The sequence below is a fragment of the Ursus arctos genome, unplaced genomic scaffold, assembly GCF_023065955.2.
Source record: "Ursus arctos isolate Adak ecotype North America unplaced genomic scaffold, UrsArc2.0 scaffold_5, whole genome shotgun sequence".
Taxonomy (NCBI): Eukaryota; Metazoa; Chordata; class Mammalia; order Carnivora; family Ursidae; genus Ursus; species Ursus arctos.
Genome location: NW_026623067.1, coordinates 66,606,617 through 66,623,220, shown reverse-complemented (window position 1 = coordinate 66,623,220; position 16,604 = coordinate 66,606,617). Strand labels below are relative to the sequence as shown.

Here is a 16,604-nt window from a genome sequence, read left to right as displayed (position 1 = left end):
TCATGTTGACTACGTGTTAGCTCGTTGAATCCTAAAAAAGAAACAATTTGTTCACCATGTATTTATTTATTTATTTATTTTAAGATTTTTTGTATTTATTTGCCAGAGAGAGAGAGAGACAGCCAGTGAGAGAGGGAACACAAGCAGGAGGAGTGGGAGAGGAAGAAGCAGGCTCATAGAGGAGGAGCCTGATGTGGGGCTCGATCCCACAACGCCGGGATCACACCCTGAGCTGAAGGCAGACGCTTAACGACTGAGCCACCCAGGCGCCCCTGTTCACCATGTATTTATTGAAACACCTTATATATGCCAGGTCCATGGTGAACAACAGAGACCAAGTTGCCTGCCCCTGTAGTTTTATATTTGACGAGAGAGTTCTTTGGATTTTGAATTATTAAGAAAATAAGTTACCCTTCCTATATTCAGAGGAAAAACAGCAGGAGCAGGAGAGGCTTGTCCCTTCAGACTAACTAAGGTGCTCAGCCTAAATGTCTCCTAGGCATTGGTAAAAAGGACAGGGCCGTGTTGATATCTGAAGGTCAGAAAGAGAATTCCCACGACTGCCTAATAGACAGCGAGAGGCAAAGGGAAAGCCTTGTGAGCAGTGCGCTGGGCAGACATCAGGACTGTCCTCTCTCTGTTCAAGTAAAGGAAAATAAAACAAGGTGATATAGGGCTTATTTTTTAAAATGTAGAACAACAGAAGGACAGGAATTATTCTAAAGGTATGAAGAGAAATTATAAAAGTAGAAAATTTTCTACCAAAACAATGGATTACTAGAATATATTTAAAGGAATTTTCTCTGTGAATAATAGAGAGGATGAGATGGATGCAGAGATGAAGGCAGTATCTTAATAATGTATGTCAAGGAAATTTTAAAATTTAGTAGTAGAAATTGCATTATCAAAAATAAAATTCATAGTATTGAGGATAAAATGGAGAAACTCTGAGAATGCAAAGGAGAATAATTAAAAATGAAAATTATGAGTGAGAAAATAATATAAATAAGAAAAATCAGAAGCAAAGAAAGATCCCATCTTTGGATAACTGACCTTCTATTGGGAGGAACCAAAAGAAGCAAAAGCAGCATTGTAAACTAGAAAACAAGAAAACCTTTTGACCATACCTCCCTCCCCCAGAAATTAGTCTACAGCTTGAATGGACCCAGACACACTTGATTATCCATCCTAAAGCAATGCCAAAGAGACTGTCACCAAGATATATCCTGGTATATGATGATGACACTGTCATTAGTAGTGTTAATTTCAAAACTAAAGAGCAAACCTTGTAACCATCAACCAGGTAGGGAGAAAAAACAAACACCAAAAAGAAGTGGATTATTTGAGAAAAAGTGTTGAGAAAATTACATTCTTATGAAAAATTAAGTATGAACTTTTTGTCACATCATATATATATCCATAAAGCCAAGATCGTTTAGATGTCGAAAGAAAACACAGAAGGAAAACCCATAGGAAATTACAGGAAAACACATAGATCATATTTAACTGATTTAATTGACTTTTTTTTAAGCATACAAAAATATGCAATCACAAACGGAATGATCAGTAAATTTAAGTATAGGAAAATTTAAAACTTTTGTGTCAAACATAAGATTAAATGACATAGCAAATTAGGAAAAAATGCAATGAGTATAATAGAAACCAATATTGATGCTACGTAAATACATAATTCTTAAAGCCTACAAGAAAGCCTCTAATCCAGTAGCTAATAAAGAACATTAAAAAGACTATATGTATATATTATTAGTTAGACTAAACAATTAGGAGAATGTAAATTAAATGCCATTTATCACAATTTACATACATTAAATGTAAAAATGCCATTTTTCTATTATCAAGATGTAAAATTTTATAAAATGGGATTAGTGGGTATGTAGAGAAAAAATTATCATGTACTGCAAGTGTATAATCTTTCTGGAGACAAAGGCAACAATGTATAGCACATTTCAAATGGCAGGTCTTTATTGCCAGTAAAGCAATAGCTGCACCAACAAGCAAAGATATGAACATGGGAGTTCATTCTAGGTTTTTAATGATGAAAAAGAATTGGAAACAAGTTAAAGGAATGTCAATAGGGGACTGGTTACATAATTTTCATATTCATTCATATATCCATAAATAGAGAATACTACACAGCCATTACACATTATTATTGTTATTTATATGTAAAAATATCCACAGTAAGTGAAAAAATGCAAGTTATAAAGCAACAGGTATACTGTGAGTTTATTTTTTGAAGATATATGGGAATACAAAATCTGCAACTATGAATATCAAGAGGTCAACAGGAATCAACTCTGGATAATAAAATTATAGGTTATGTTATCTGAATTCCCTCTATCTCTTTCACCACCTGAAATTTTCATAATGAGTGTTTATTGTTTATCTTTAGAAAATGCATCTATTTTTCACATCCTTTGACCAAATAATCTTAATTCTATGAATTTATCCCATATAAATGAGATATGTGGCCAAATGAAAGGACTAGGATTTTTTTAGAGTATTAATTTTAATAGAAAAATGTTGAGAGTACAGCGAGGAGTAAATGTTTTATAGTAAATAGTTGATCGCAGCAAATCTTTAACACGGTGTGTTGTGGCAAAAAAAAAAAAAGTCTTAAAAATAGTTTATTGACATAGAGAATTACTGATAAAATACTAAGTGGAGAAAAGAATAATTGACCTGCAAATGCAGACTAAAAGTGCAACCAACACCTGGTAACCAATCAAATGCCAAGTACAACAAATTTGTCTAAAAAGCCCATGTTTAGGGTGAGTAAAAAGCATTGATTGTATCTGATAGTGAGAGAGTTGTTTTCTACTCTTTCTGTGTTCCTCAATTTTTCTTCATAGCATGTATTCCTTTCATAAGAAAGATTATTAAAATAAAATTATTAAATATAAATTATGCATAGTTATGCTATCTCCCATCCTCAGTTAAAACATGCACTTGAACTGCTTGCATGATTCTACATGAACTCTTCTAAAATGTTAGTAGTCATGAGCTGACAGCAATCACGGGGTATAGCTCAGGTTTACCTGGAGCATTGTTCATGTTATAATTGCAGGTTAACTGTTAAGTACGGAATTTCCTCAATTTCGAATCCAAGGCAGATGATGCCTAGATATTTGTAATGTCTGCTCTATGCCAGGTGTCCTACAAAACATACTCCTGAATGATCACCTAAGCTTACGAAGCTTGTTTATGGGGCCCTACGTGTGTTATATGGGTTTTACATGTAAAAGGCATACTATAAAACACCAATAAAACAGAAAAGTGCCTCTATCCTTTGAAAGGTTATTTTATGGTATAATTTTTTGTGTTAGTGCTCATAGCTGCAAAGTTCAATATGGAAAAAGTAATTGCTATATTAAATATTTTAAAATATTATTAGAAACTTAAACTTTTTCAGTAAAGAGAGGAGGAAAGCAATAGTGAGTGATGAAATGAATATACAGGGTATAATATTTTAAGAATACTGAACCTGTGACCTTAGAGCTACTAGATCGTATCAGATAATATTGCATATTGAGTTGATCACATTAACTAGTTGGCCTACAAATATGCACTGAAAGTGTTACCAACATCTGATAACCAACAATATTGTTCAAATACCAACAACAGTGACTGATGTGCCTTAAATGGAGCTAGGATTACGTATAATTGTATTATGTAATGTTATGGCAAAAAAAATTCTTTATTGAAACCAAAATGTTGTCTAAACATTTTACCCATAATTTGATTTTTAAATACTATATAATTATATTAGCTTCAAAGTTACTTCTCTTCAATGAGTTAATATTACAAAGCTCTATGAAGTTACAAAATATGTCATTCAAAATAACTGATATGACAGAAAGGCAAATGCTAGAGCATTTTAGATACAGCTGTGTTGCATATTTCTGTGATAAATCTCTTTGGTCTTTTTTTTTTTCTTTTCACTTTTCTTGCACACTTGTTTATCTGTATCACTCTTCCTTTTACTCACCCCTTTAAGAACATCTCTGTGAAAATCAGCTGACTTTCCTAGTCTGCCCTTCCAGGGAGCCATCTGTCAGGGTGTGATGCAGACATCTGAAATGTCATTTATCTAGACCTTTCTCAAACAGATGCTCTTAGTTGTTCTACAGTTTTCCTAAGTTAGACACTCTAAAAATAATTATGCTTACTAAAAAATTACAGGACGTTTTACAACAAAAGAGTTGCATTCCTACATAACCCTCCTGCAATACTTTTTTCTTCACTCACATACCATTTGAGCCTCTCTGTATATGCATCCCTCTTTTTTTACTCATGTAATTAAAGGAAAATAAATCACTCACTGTAATTTGGAATCTAATTCCCTCTTCTGGTATTATTTTGGAACCACTTCCCTGTTGTAATATAATCTTAATACTCAAATGGGGATATATAAAATTCCATAAAATTATAGTATTTTTAGTAAGCCATTTCACCCATAAATGGGAATTTCAGTGCTTCAAATTTTCTCTACTTTAAGATGAAATGACTGTCTTTGTATACAACCTGAGAAGATGACCAAAATTTACTATGATCCAGAAGTTGCTTCTAGGACAGTCTGGCCACCCCATTTCCCAGATTCCATGTTTATGTTTCTAATAACAAGCTGAGACTGATAATAGATTATTCTCCCAGATTTATTTATTGTTTTGTTCTTATCAAATTCTTACAAAGCCCTTACTATAGTCTGTTGCATAGTTATTACTATACTATAGTCTGTTGTCTTACACACTTAGTAAATACTAATTCATCTAATCCTCATAAAATCCTATGAGGATTGTTATCTTCATTTTTCAGATGAGGAAATTGAGATGTGGAGAAGTCAAGCAGCCTGTCCAAGGGCATATAGCCAGTAAGGCAGAGCCATTTTGGGAACCCAGACCATCCAGCTCTTCTGCAGTAGACTGCCTCTCATGATCAGAAGATCGGAGTGAATTTTTAACTAGTTGCCTTTCGCAGTAAAAACTGGTTGGCACCACTGTAACACTGTGCTTCCTTGACCAGTGATGTTATCCGATATAGAAAAACAAGAGAAAAACAGCTGGCATTTTCTGCTCTGGTACCTTGTGGCATCCTTAGCCGTGGTTGGTTCTTGTCCATGGAACATACTTAGGAAGTAGTTTTAGCTCAATCCAGCAAGACCTTTATTGAGGGACTATTACATGTAAGGCACATTTAATACAGATCCAGATATGAAGTGCCGTCACTAAGCCAAATGTCTACCCACATGCCAGCTCAGTGCCCTAAATAACCTGCTGTCTTTGAGCCAAACCTTGGGAGGTGAGGGTCTATCTAAAACAGCTGAAGGCATTTTGTCCAGCATGTTTTCGGTACAACTTTAACTCAGAAGATCTGTAAGAAGGCAAAGTACGTATGGGCCAACTGTAAGCATAGATCCAGCAGAATGAGCTTTTCTGGGGTCATCCTGAAGAAGAGAGTGACATGTCTGTGAGTGTGTCCCAGACTGGGATCTCTACATGTCCTGTTGCAGAGCTTTAGTGTTAAGTGTGGGATGCTGATTATTTTTACACTAAAAGAGGTTTGCTTAGGCCTGGTATTCTAAGTTTAATGTAGCAAATTTTAGGACAAAATCCAGCTTGAAACAGATTGCTGACTATTTAAGTAGAGAAGTTGACTTAACTGGAACAAAAAAGAAAAACATTTCTAGTTAAAAAAAAAAAAACTGGAGAAGGGGAGCAGTTAGAGTGGGAGAAAAACATATCTGTTAGAAAGAGCCAAGACACACAACTTAAGGAGAAAACATCTCCACCCAGCAGGAAACCCAGCTGACTTTAAGAAATAGCACAGAAAAAGAGATATGCTATAAGACTCTTCATTGTGTCATCTTAGCTAAAGACTCATAGACGTTTAGGGACTGAAGAATCCAGCCTTAGAAGTGTTCATATTCTTGGTGACAGTTTGAGACTCAGAATACTGTAAGGTTTTTGCCCATTAATTGAGTGTCAGCAACATTAGGAGCATTTTGAAGAGCAGTGGCTATGCCTAGGTGTCTCTGCGCAATTCTATTTGGATTTAGGACAACAAAAGCAATCCATATTTTTAACTCTGGACAGGGGAAGAACAGAGATGAAATTCATGTTAAAACACAGGTTTCTTCTTGTCTTGTAAAGCCAGGATTGGTTTGGTTTGGGGCTTAGAGTTGCTGTAAGTTTGATGAGTATGGTGAGGAAGCTTTGAGATTCTTCAGAAATTTCTGCAATAGTCACAAAGAACGGAAAGAAATCATTGAGTGAGAATTTATATGATTGGTGGAACTTTGATTCAGAAAGATGGATTTGAATCTAGGGTCCTCCCTTTACTCACTAGTTATCTTTCGATCACACATCATGCTATATTAGGCATCTGTTTCCTCATCTCAAAGTTACTGTACAGGGCTGTTGAGAGGATTCAGTGAGGACATATAAGAAAACACTCAGTATAGTGTGTATGAGGCAGCAACAGTTTCCTTCCCAGGTATCATAATTCTGCCATCTTGCATCACTGTGGGACAGATAAGATATTTTAGATGATATAATACATGTTTGGGAAATAGCAAAAACAGAAGTATTTTGTAGTTTTTGATAGGCTTTCTAAAATGTTTTAATAAAGCGTTAAAGGTAGTTTTCTGTCTTAATCATTGTCCAGTTTGAGTCTAATGTCTTTAATTAAAGTATGGTCCAAAAAGTGTTCAAAAGCCCCTATGACTTTTTTTAAAGAAATATTCCTAGGCTGTGAAACACTGGGAATTTTTTCATATCTGTATTGAAGAGCATCTAAATACAGTCATTAAATATGGTCTATTCGGTGCATTCTTTCTAGCTCTCTTTTCATTCATGGACTGTATCTGACCCATGACTGTCTATTTGTGGCTACATACATCGCACAGGATGGAGAACCTGAAATAGAAACAAAAGGACACAGTGGTTGAAAGCCACCAAGGTCACACATGGGATCATGACAGCAAAAGATGATAAGATCAAGGATGTAAGCAGGGCAATTAGTCATAGGAAGTAGGAGGAAATAGGTGGCTATTGTGGAAGGAGAGAGGAAGCTGTAGATCAAGGAACTTCAATAAACCTAAAGGTAAAGGTCTTATAAGAATTGTCCACAAGGAAAACAAAGATTCCTACATTTTGTTTAAATTCACATCATAAGAAAAGCTTCATGAATTAGAGAACAAAGAAGAATTATACTAAATTATTCAGAGTTATGCACTCTTTTTTCATAAATATCAATCCTTTCTTTTGCGTTTCAATTACATCTTGATTAATGCTTACCAGTTCACCATGGTTCTGTGGTTTTATAAGCACATATTTTGTAGGAACAAACACATCACGAACACAGATCCCACAAGTCATGGCTACATACTTTAATCCTTCTTCATTTTTGAAGAATGCCTGACTTCTTCCTCAACATTTTAAGGATTGTAATTTTCTAAGAGAGATTTTCATTGGACAACGATTACTATTTCTCAATTATATATTCCTGAGCTGATTAAAATTCATGAAAATAATGTTGGCTTTTTATTTAATGTTTAACTGTGATACATGCAATATCATTTTTATTCCTGATGTGTACACAACTATAGTTTTATTTTTATTATTATTGAATTGACCAGCAAAATCAGCAAATTGAATTATAAGCACAAGCTCTGGAAAATAATAATCATCTCAAGAAGGTGAGCCTTGCTAGCTCTGTAGTAACTTAGTGGCACAAAACTGCACAGCTAGATGAATCAGTTTAATATAAAATTGATTAGTAGACTGAAATGACCATCACTTTATTTTAAAATGGTCAAAATAGTTATTCAGGTTTTCAACTAAACTTATCTAGTGGCAAAATCAAAGTTATAAACCAGTAATAGACTTAGTCATCAGTTTCAAAATTCAAACAAGCAGTGTATTTTTGGCTTTAGCATGTATATTACTTAATCTCCTGAATTCAGGAGACTTGCTGATTTATAATGGACTCTATTGTGGCATTTAAATTATATCTTTTCCTTTTTTTTAGGTGGACCTTCTGGTCCCTACCAAAGTAACTGGCATCATTACACAAGGAGCTAAAGATTTTGGTCATGTACAGTTCGTAGGCTCCTACAAACTAGCTTACAGCAATGATGGAGAACACTGGACTGTATATCAGGATGAAAAGCAAAGGAAAGATAAGGTAAGTGATCTGAGTGGTTTAGAACAGGCAGAAATGGAGGACCAAACTGAATCCAAGTTTGATTGAATGAACTACTTATACATATGTATTAAAAATAATAGCTATATACAAGTGAAAAATGTATGTTAAATAAAAAGCTTTAACATTTTCCATATTATCAATTTTCTAAGATCCAGCTAAGTAAAATTTGCTTATATTTTATAAACCTAATAGAAGCTTGAATAATTTGTCACAAAACACATGTAAATAGTTATTGTTTGAATACTTGCCTCTATGAATTTTACTTTTTTAAAAGATTTTATGTATTTAATTTTAGAAAGAGAGAGCGCACATGCATGGGAGTGGGGTAAGGCACAGAGGGAGAGGGAGAGGGAGAGAATCTCGGGCTGACTCCTCGCTGACCGTGGAGCCCAGCACGGGGCTTGATCTCATGACCCTGAGATCATGACCTGAGCTGAAACCAAGTCAGGTGCTCAACCAACTGAGCTACCCAGGTGCCCCTAATTTTGCCATTAAAAAACATTACTGGTATTAGAAAAAAAGTTCTTTGGCAAAAGATATTTCAAAAATTAACTAAAAGATGTTTTAATTATATGTTTTCTTGATTACTTTGATAATTAGAATTTTAGAAATGGACAAATTTTAACTATTATACTAGTTTATCACAATTAAACATAGGATGTTTCTCTGATCAGTTCCCTTGATTGTGTTTTAATTCATAGATTTAATTTTTTGACCCATGTAAGCTGTTTTAATATTATAGTAATAGATACATATTATTGCACCATACAGTTCTACACTCTATTTTGTCTAATTGTTCTTCTAAAAGTTCTTACCACTTTAAACATCTTTCCATTGTATCTCCTGGTCTGAATATCTGTAGGGCCCCGGAAAATGGAAGTGCTCACGTTCCGTATCAGTAACTAATTAGTTCAGGTGTTAAAATGTAGCCTCAGTTGGACAAATAAAATTGAAACTCATTCATTGCTTAGAGTGTTTGTGCAAAGAACTCTAGCTTTCTAAAGACATAACAGAAACCAATTTCTTAGTTTAAGGATTTGGGGGAGAAATATTATATGTTAAATATTTCTGAGGTAGTAATGGCTTTTTCCATTTTACATATCCCTTTTATTCCCTTACTCTTATCATATTATTAACCAGTAGAAAGTTAAGAATATCTTTTAATTTTTTTAAGATTTTATTTATTTGAGAGAGAGCGCGAGAAAGAGAGCAAAAGCAGGGGAAGGGGCAGAGGGAGAAGCAGATTCCCCACTGAACCCAATGTGGGACTCAATCCCAGGACCCTGGGATCATGACCTGAGCCAAAGGTAGATGCTTAACCAGCTGAGCCACCCCAGCACCCCAGGAATATCTTTCTTTTTCAAATATTCAAGACAGAGAATTGATACTTTTTCCCAGCAATACTAAGCCTGGAATGGCTATTCCAGTGAGTCGACACAATCTCTGAATTTAGTTCATATAAAATTCACTTTAGGGGAGACATGTTTTTAGGTTTAGATTATGCACCAGTATATTTTAACATCTCAGAACACACTCATTTAGCATCTCAGGGTACATTCATTTAACATCTCAGAACACACACGCACTTTATATTCTACCATCTCCGAAATCATTGTATCTTACAATGTCGCAATTAAATTGGGAGCATTTATTATTTTCTAGAAGAACCTAAAATAATGGCATGCTTTCTAATCAATAGCATCTTAGACTGAACGGATATAGGGTTTTTGTAAAACTGTCTTCAAATGTATTGTGAGCTGTAGACAAATATCTGCCATGATTTATGGCAAATAACTATTTCAGCTCCTACCTTCACTTTTTTACAGTAGGCATTCTGATGCATAGAGAATGAGAATATATTCCATAAAATGAAGCTTTCTAAATTTCATAAATTATATAGCTCTTGAAATTAATTTTAAGATAGGTAAGTGTGCTCATCCATTATCCAAGTGTCATATTCACTAAAAAACACATCTCTAGGGGCGCCTGGGTGGCTCAGTCAGTTCAATGTCCAGCTCTTAGTTTCAGCTCAGGTCATGAACTCAGGGTTGTGGAATTGAGCCCTAGTAAGGGGCTCTTTACTCAGTGGGGAGTCTTCTTGAAATTCTCTCCCTCTCCTTCTGCCCTACAGCCCCCCCTCCACCTCTCTCAAATAAATAAATAAATCTTTAAAAAAAATCATACCTATAATAGCAAAATCCTTATATAGGTTGATTTAGGAAAGAAGTATAAAGAAAAATATGGTTCAATTATTGTACTGATGAAATACTTTTTTGTCTCCATTTACGTTAAGCATCTGATTTCATGATTACATATGAATAGTTTTTTAATTTTTCCCTCAATAATAGATGAGGCATTTGCGTATTAGTGCATTTTATTTCATTATCTTTGTCTGAAATGTATGTAAAATTTTTGTCAAGTTGACCAAGATTTTCTGTACCCTTACTGATTTTTGTCTACTTGTACTATCAGTTATGGAGAACGCAATGTGGAAATCTCCAGCTGTAATTGTGGTGTTCCCAATTTCTTCTTGCTGTTATATCAGTGTTTGCTTGATATATTTTGAAGCTCTGCTAAAAGATGCATGATCAATTAGGACTGTCATGTCCACTTGATCACATAGCTCCTTTATGATTAGAAAATGACCTTCTTTATCACTGGAAATATTTTTTTATCTGGAATCTGCTTTGCTGGTATTAGTAGAGATACTTCAGCTTTCTTTTGATTAATGCTATGTTGGTGTGTGCTTTTTTCATCCTTTTACTTTTAACCCATTTGTACCTTGTATTTGAAATGCATTTCTTCTGTACAGCGTATAGTTGGGTCTCTTTTTTCCAATCCTGCTATCTTTGCTTTGTAGTCAGAGCATTTAAACCATTTATATTTTATATGAATATTGATATAATTGGATTTAAATCTATCATCTTTCTGTTTATTTTCTTACTTGTTCTATCTTTTCCATTTTTTTCTATTTTTCTGTCTTCTTTTGGATTAATAGAATTTTTTAATGATTCCAGTTGGGTTTTTTGTTGTTGTTGACTTATTTGTTATAACGTTTTTTGTATTATTGCAGTAATTACTGTAGGATTTGTAGCATACATTTTAAACGTATTAGTCTACCTCCAAATTAATGCAGAGCCCCAGAAACCTACCTCCAGAAGCACAAAATAGATCATAGCTCTAAATCCATGTATTCAGGAGCCACATTTATTACAACACTTGATTTTGACATTCCCCAAGTAAGTCTTACCATAAAGAAAGAAAGAAGCTCCCACTAGGCAGGTTGGTCAAGTATGAGAGTAAATTGATACCCAGTGAAAAGGATGTAGGCCGGAATTCTTACGTGAGACAATAAATCAGTGTCATCTATCCAATATAAAAATTTCTGAAGAATTAAACCATTTTAATATTATAAATATGACAATCAGCTAAACCCAGACCATGTAACTGGTAATTTTAAAATTAAACTTAGCCAGTTTGTTTATGGTATTATAACTAATTCAGCATGATGAAGAAAAGCCTTACATCAGTTTACTATTTATTACTGAAGAAAACAACAAATTCCAATAAACTGTACATAAGAATACAGCAATTACTATTACAACAAAGAAATACTTTATGTAAAGAAGGAAGAGCAAAAGTTCTTTGAACACTTGGAAATATAAGCATTATATATATACATATATGTGTGTGTGTGTATATATATATTATAGACACACATATCTGTATGTATATATTCCAAAGTATACATATACCGATCATAATATACATGTATATATACCCAAATAATTGTTGTGCTTTGTTGTTATTACTACTTTTACCAGGTATTTGACCTATAATTTTATATATTCTTCATAGGTGTGCTCTTCTTCACAGAAGCCCAATTAGCAATTAATTTTTCTGAATAGGCTATTTCCTGTTGATTCCTAATATTATTTGTGTCTTGTTTTCCATGGTTACTTTCCATAAGGGAGAAAGTCTTCAGTATTTACAAATGCAAATTCAACTACAAACTTTCATCCACACAAATAGTATACATGAATTGAATGTTTCAGGGTAAAGCATGTGCTTGTGAAATGTTTTATGTATGTACATTTGAAAAGGAAATATTTACAAAGAAACTGTTCTGATTTCTTTTTTGTATCTTTCTGTTTTTATTGACTACTTGCTCTAATAGATTTTAGGGGTGTAGGTGTAGAAGTCTGCTATAGATCTAGAAACAAGATTACTTCAGAAAAACAATTTCAAAATAATAACAATTTTCTAGGTTTACCACAAGCGGTGTAAACGAAATACTAAAAATGTATGAATGCTGAATTTTTTAAAAAAATGTGTGAATGCCCTTTCTGTTTCTCTTTAGTCATAACTGACTAAGCCTCAGGAAAGCAATGCCAAGGAAAAAGTATGTATGTACATAGGAGTGTCTAAATGTATGTGTCAGTGTATATGTGTGTATGTATGTGTGTGTGTGTGTGTGTGTGTGTTTATGCCAAAAGTGAATTAAAGAAAAATAAATTCCTGTTCTCTTCACTGAAATGTCAGTTTCTATCTTCCCAGAGACTTTATAAGAATTGCAATTTAGTTTAGCATTTTATTATTTTATTTTATTTTATTATTTTATTTTATTTTATTTTTTTAAAAGATTTTATTTATTTATTTGACACAGAGAGAGGCAGTGAGAGAGGGAACACAAGCAGGGGGAGTGGGAGAGGGAGAAGCAGGCTTCCCGCTGAGCAGGGAGCCCAATGCAGGGCTTGATCCCAGAACGCTGGGATCATGACCTGAGCCAAAGCCAGACGCTTAACAACTGAGCCACCCAGGCGCCCCAGCACTTTATTTTTTGACAAAATTCCATATTATATCTTTCATGATGGAGCACATGATGATACTGTCTCATCACAATCTCTACATTCTAATTTTTCTCTTTCTTGTCTACAATATTTTGTAACATTTAACTAACTTTTATATTTCTCTACACCATGGATTCAGATACATTTTCTATTTGAAAGTCAAATGTTCCTTTGCTCTCATGAAAGTGACATTTGTTTTATACTCTTGGAGCTGCTTTTTTACTGCAGTTAGCAGGAAAATTGCAAAATTTGACAGACATTTCCAGTATTTAATTTTTAAGGTTATAAGCCAAAGTAAAACAATAATAAATTTCAGGAAGGGTTCTTATATGGAAAAATTAGAAATGAAAATGGATTTTCTCATCCAATATATTAGTCATAATGTCATGGTGTTTAAATAAACCTGAATTCACACCATGGGGGCTTTCTTCTTTGGGGGAAAAAAAAGAAGCTGGTAATATTCTGTCTCCCTCCCTGAAATTGTCCAGGTTTTTTTAAAAGCATAAATCAAAAATTTGCAGTTTTACCCCTGGATTTTCTATAAAAGAAAATCCAAAACTCTGTTTCCAGTAAGATTTTATTGGTCCTTAAAGATGCCACATATTCATCAAGAACAATCCTGCAACATCTTGGTGAACTCTCTAATTCTGTCGTTACCAAAATTGCCTGATCATAACACTCATGGGGGAGCTTATTAAAAAATACACATTTCTGGGCTGTGCCTCTGACTCTCAGAGGGACGAGCTGGGAATCTAAATGTTTACAGAGTCTCTAGCTAATTTGAATAAATGTTTACAGAAGCCCCAGCTAATTTGAATAATGAGCACGTGTGGGAAAGGTGACTCTAATTGGCACCAAATTTAAGTTTTTGAAACTGAGTGTAGTTTTGTATTTTTCTAGTCAGAATGGAATGTATTATAATTCTTTAGGACTGTCTGTCCTCTCATTTGTCAGTGGTGCAAGTCAGTATGAATCAATGTCTTAAATGTAAGTTTAGATTTTAATGTTTGCCAGTTGTCTCATGAACTCCAGCAAGTAAACATGTATTAGCTTTACACAAATTTTAAATTTAAATAATAGATTTAAGTAGTTAGGAACACAGATGCGGTGGGAAAGCACCTAGAAGGATGTGACATTTATATTCATTCAATCACGTATTATTCTGAAGGCAGTTACTGTCTACTCTGTGTTGGATGTTTTCGGGGGAAACCTGAATATGACAGCAGGTCAAAGAAATAGCCTAAGAAGGAACTCGAGAATGGTGGAAAAACTTTGATTCAGTCAGCTTATTTTGAAGTCTCAAAATATAACCTACCAAGTGTAATGTTTGATAAAATAACTGAAGGAAACAAGTAGGACAAGCTTAGAGCTATCTAAGAACAATAATAACAATATTAAATATGCTCGTTTCATAAGTCTGTAACTCTGCAATAGAAAAAAAAAAAGAGTTCCTGATTTTTCTCTACTTCCCTTATTTTCTCAACTTCGATTAAAAAAAAAAAAAGGCAGCAACGTCACCAGTCCTTATTAGCAAAGCCTTCATAATCTGCATTGGGGGATATATTCAAATCAATCAGTAATTACAGATGCTGCAGGGTATCCTTTCATTCCTGCTGAAACCTGCACTCTTGGGGAGCTGAAATTAAATTTGAATATTTAAAGCCTCGGAAGTCCAGCTCATCTGTGAGGCAGAGGTCAGAGGAGATGTCAAATCAGTAATCAGAGCCATGCTGCTCTTTTGAAATTTGACCTGGGTGAGAAATTTGGAACCTGCAGATCCCCTGGGAGGTAAAGTAAATGGAATCCCCAGTGGCATTCGGTAAGAAGGATTCTAGCAGGAGGAAGTGAAAGAGGATGAATGAGTCTTTCAAGGTGGAGCAGCCACATGCTTCCGAGCCATGGGATCAAGAACAGAGTCTCTCAATCTTGCATGGAGACCATTAGTCTCATCCGCTCAGAGTCTTGTTAGTATTTTCAAATAAGGCAGGGAGAGAAAGAAAAGACGCTTTTCTGAAAGCGGTTTCCAACAACTAATTGAGTCTACACAAAGCGTTCAGATTCAAAAATTGCAAATGTGTTGTGCCCTTACATGACAGAGATTTATATGTAGTCACTGTAGTGTACTTACTTAGGTATTTGGTGAGTGACCTAATTGGAACTAAGTTAAGGAAACAATGCTACAGTTTCAGCATTGTCTAAAAATAAGGACAGTGTTATTTAAATAAACACCATCTGGTATCAACTGTTATTTAGAAATTTATCTGCTTTCTTCCTTGTCATAACTCAATATTATGGGACCTGGCTGGGATATGTGTTGGTATAAAGAATACACAATTGCCTGTATTCACATAAATATGGATGTTATTAGATTTTCAAATTCAGGACGCCACCTGAGAATGTTTCTGTTTTGGCAGAATGTAAAGTTCAATGATGAGCCCACCATTTTTAACTGGAAATTATATTAAAAAGCCTTGCCCAGGAGTTGATAGAGAGATAATAGTTAATGTCATGATTCCACTTTTAATGCAAAACGAAAAAACTCACGGAACTGAGAAATTAAAAGAAAAAAAACTGCAATGTTAGGGGCTGATGTGCTCATCAAGACTGAATGAAGGTGGATAACATGCAGAGAAAATATTTAGTAAAAACATGTAAATAAAGACACTCAGTTATTGCCATAATCTATATATACCAACTAAAAAGTACATATACCAACTAAAAAGTTCAAGGAAATCCTGTAATTCTTTATGTACCTTTTGTAATTCATGCTTTTGACAAAAACAGAATGGAGTCCCTGTAAATTTTACTAAGGCCTCTGACCAAGAAGGCCGTATCTCAAGAACTAACCCAGTGTAGAAGAATTGATTTATCAAAGTGAAAATCATTTGCAGACTTAGATCTGCCTGCTGGAATGGGAAAGAACAATCCCATTGAACACATTTAAATTCAGAAAGCAGCCTATTTCACCAGTGAGAAGTGTGGTAGCCATTGTTAAGGTGCACAGAGAACAACACAACGTGGCCTCACCAATCAGAATCAGTTGTGACAAGGGGACTGGGGGTCAGAAACAAGGCAGAAGACTGGATGCAAGTCCAGACACAAATAGAGAAGGGCAGAGGTCAGCTACAGGGAGGACTGTATTTCCATTTCCATGTTTAACATGAATTCCAAGTGTCCTGCCTACCCAAAGATGTTTGTTCCTGAATAGAGGGTAAAGGTTTACAACGAGGAAAGGAAGGGAGGACCAGGAAATGGGGCTTATGGGATGGAGGTGAACAGGAAGAGGGTTAGTAACTTAAATAATTATAATTGTAGAATCCAGTAACTAGCTAAATGCTGGAGATAAAAGACAAACTAGAATGATAGACTAGCCACAGGAACAATCAGAAGCTATTGATCTTAAGGAGCTCATTAAGAAGTCATTCAGTTTATTTGGAGACAACAATATAAAGCTAGTTGTCTTTCTTCAAGAATCAATTTTGAAGTTGCAAAAAAAAAAAAAGTTCTTTGTATGTTATTTTACATTCT

The 16,604-nt window shown here is 34.5% G+C and overlaps 1 protein-coding gene across 2 annotated transcripts in view; it reads left to right on the top strand.

Annotated features, from left to right (window-relative positions):
• The window catches only part of EDIL3 (EGF like repeats and discoidin domains 3), a 398,882-nt gene that overhangs the window by 366,239 nt on the left and 16,039 nt on the right, over positions 1–16,604 (top strand). For both annotated transcript variants that reach the window (XM_044384053.3, XM_026498663.4), the window contains one exon: positions 8,050–8,205. In XM_044384053.3, the coding sequence (XP_044239988.2) occupies positions 8,050–8,205 (156 nt within the window). The remainder of the gene's footprint in view (positions 1–8,049; positions 8,206–16,604) is intronic.